We start from the raw sequence: 1296 nt of genomic DNA, 5'->3' as shown, positions 1-1296 counted from the left end.
TTATTGCTAGTCATAAAGACTAGAATAAATAGAGATGAATATCAAGATAAAAAGGACCAATATAGTGAAGTTGTGATGGACAATGTGATGCATCATTCTTCTTAAATGAGAGTTGTTCCCATTACTGCTAGGAGTGCTAAGGACAGAAAGCCTTCAACTGTCACATCCTTTAGAAATGGTCTCAGCAGAAGAAAGCTGCCTAGACCAGGGCCATGGCCCTGCTCTCCTTTCTCACATCCAGTGACTGATCAATGAGGGAAATGGGCTATTTCAGCCTAACCTGGGACAACTATGACCAGCCATTCTAACTCCAAAGCTCCCAAAGAAGTTGGCTGAGGCTGTTTTGGACCTGGAGCCCTCAACTTCGCCCTGTTTACTCTGCTTCTCCTTCACAAGTCTCTTCTTAATAAGTATTGTGCATGCTAAATAAAAATTGGTGATCAGAAGTACCCCAGAGAACATTAGGGAAATAGACAGGTAAATTCATAACTACAAAGAGAAAAAACAACTTGGAATAGAGAGAAAGGAGAGATGCATGGGGGAGTTGATGAGAAAAAGGAAATAATTTGGGAAAAACGATTGAAACGAGTTTAAGATAAGAGAGCGGGTGAAGTAAGAATGGAGTTGACTGAAGGTGACAGAGATGGAAAAAAACAGCTCATAGAGTAGAGGCAAAGGATCTAAAAATCCATGTGGTCTATATGTGGTCTACTCTCTTTGCTGAAGGTCCTTACCAGAATTTGCTTTTTAAAAATGTCCTTGCCTGCTATTGAGCAGGCATTTTGCTAAAAAACAAAAACAGAACAAACAAAAACCGCAGCTGCCCACCGTATGAAGATACTTCATCTTTGCGTGGTGGTTAAGTGCTCACAGTGGGTCTCTCGGTAGATCACTAGCGCCGGAAGCCGGATGGCAAGGGAATGTGGGGGCAGTTCACTCCTGGAACAGGCGTCTCCTCGCCTTACGCGCAGGGCCAGGAGGGCGCTGGGGGCGCGCATGGGGACCCGGACTCGGAAACGGAGGTAGAGGTTGGAGTGGTGAGCTCGGGAAGGGCTCCAGAAGGTGGAAGTCCAGGTCGAAATAGGGACCAGGAGAACGTCTCTCTGGACTAGGGGTGAGGGCCCGAGACGCGGATTCTAGTATGGGGCTGTACGGGTGGGGGCCGATCACCCATCTAGCTGAGCGGTGGAACCCGGCGGCCGAGCCGGGTGCAGGGTCCATCCAAGGCGGCGGGAACTCGTGGTCCGCGTCCTCCTCATAGGCCTCTTCTTGGGCGGCGATCTCTGGGACACATGC

General features: G+C 48.7%; 1 protein-coding gene across 1 annotated transcript in view; it reads right to left on the bottom strand.

Moving 5' to 3' along the window:
* Positions 1-933: 933 nt before the first annotated feature.
* The window catches only part of LOC105290406 (proline-rich protein 23A-like), a 1246-nt gene continuing 883 nt past the window's right edge, over positions 934-1296 (bottom strand). Inside the window, exon 2 of the mRNA XM_011357497.1 lies at positions 934-1291. Within this exon, the coding sequence (XP_011355799.1) occupies positions 934-1291 (358 nt within the window). The remainder of the gene's footprint in view (positions 1292-1296) is intronic.

The sequence above is a fragment of the Pteropus vampyrus genome, unplaced genomic scaffold (assembly GCF_000151845.1).
Source record: "Pteropus vampyrus isolate Shadow unplaced genomic scaffold, Pvam_2.0 Scaffold35, whole genome shotgun sequence".
NCBI classification, from domain to species: Eukaryota; Metazoa; Chordata; class Mammalia; order Chiroptera; family Pteropodidae; genus Pteropus; species Pteropus vampyrus.
This window is presented reverse-complemented; position numbering and strand designations above follow the sequence as displayed.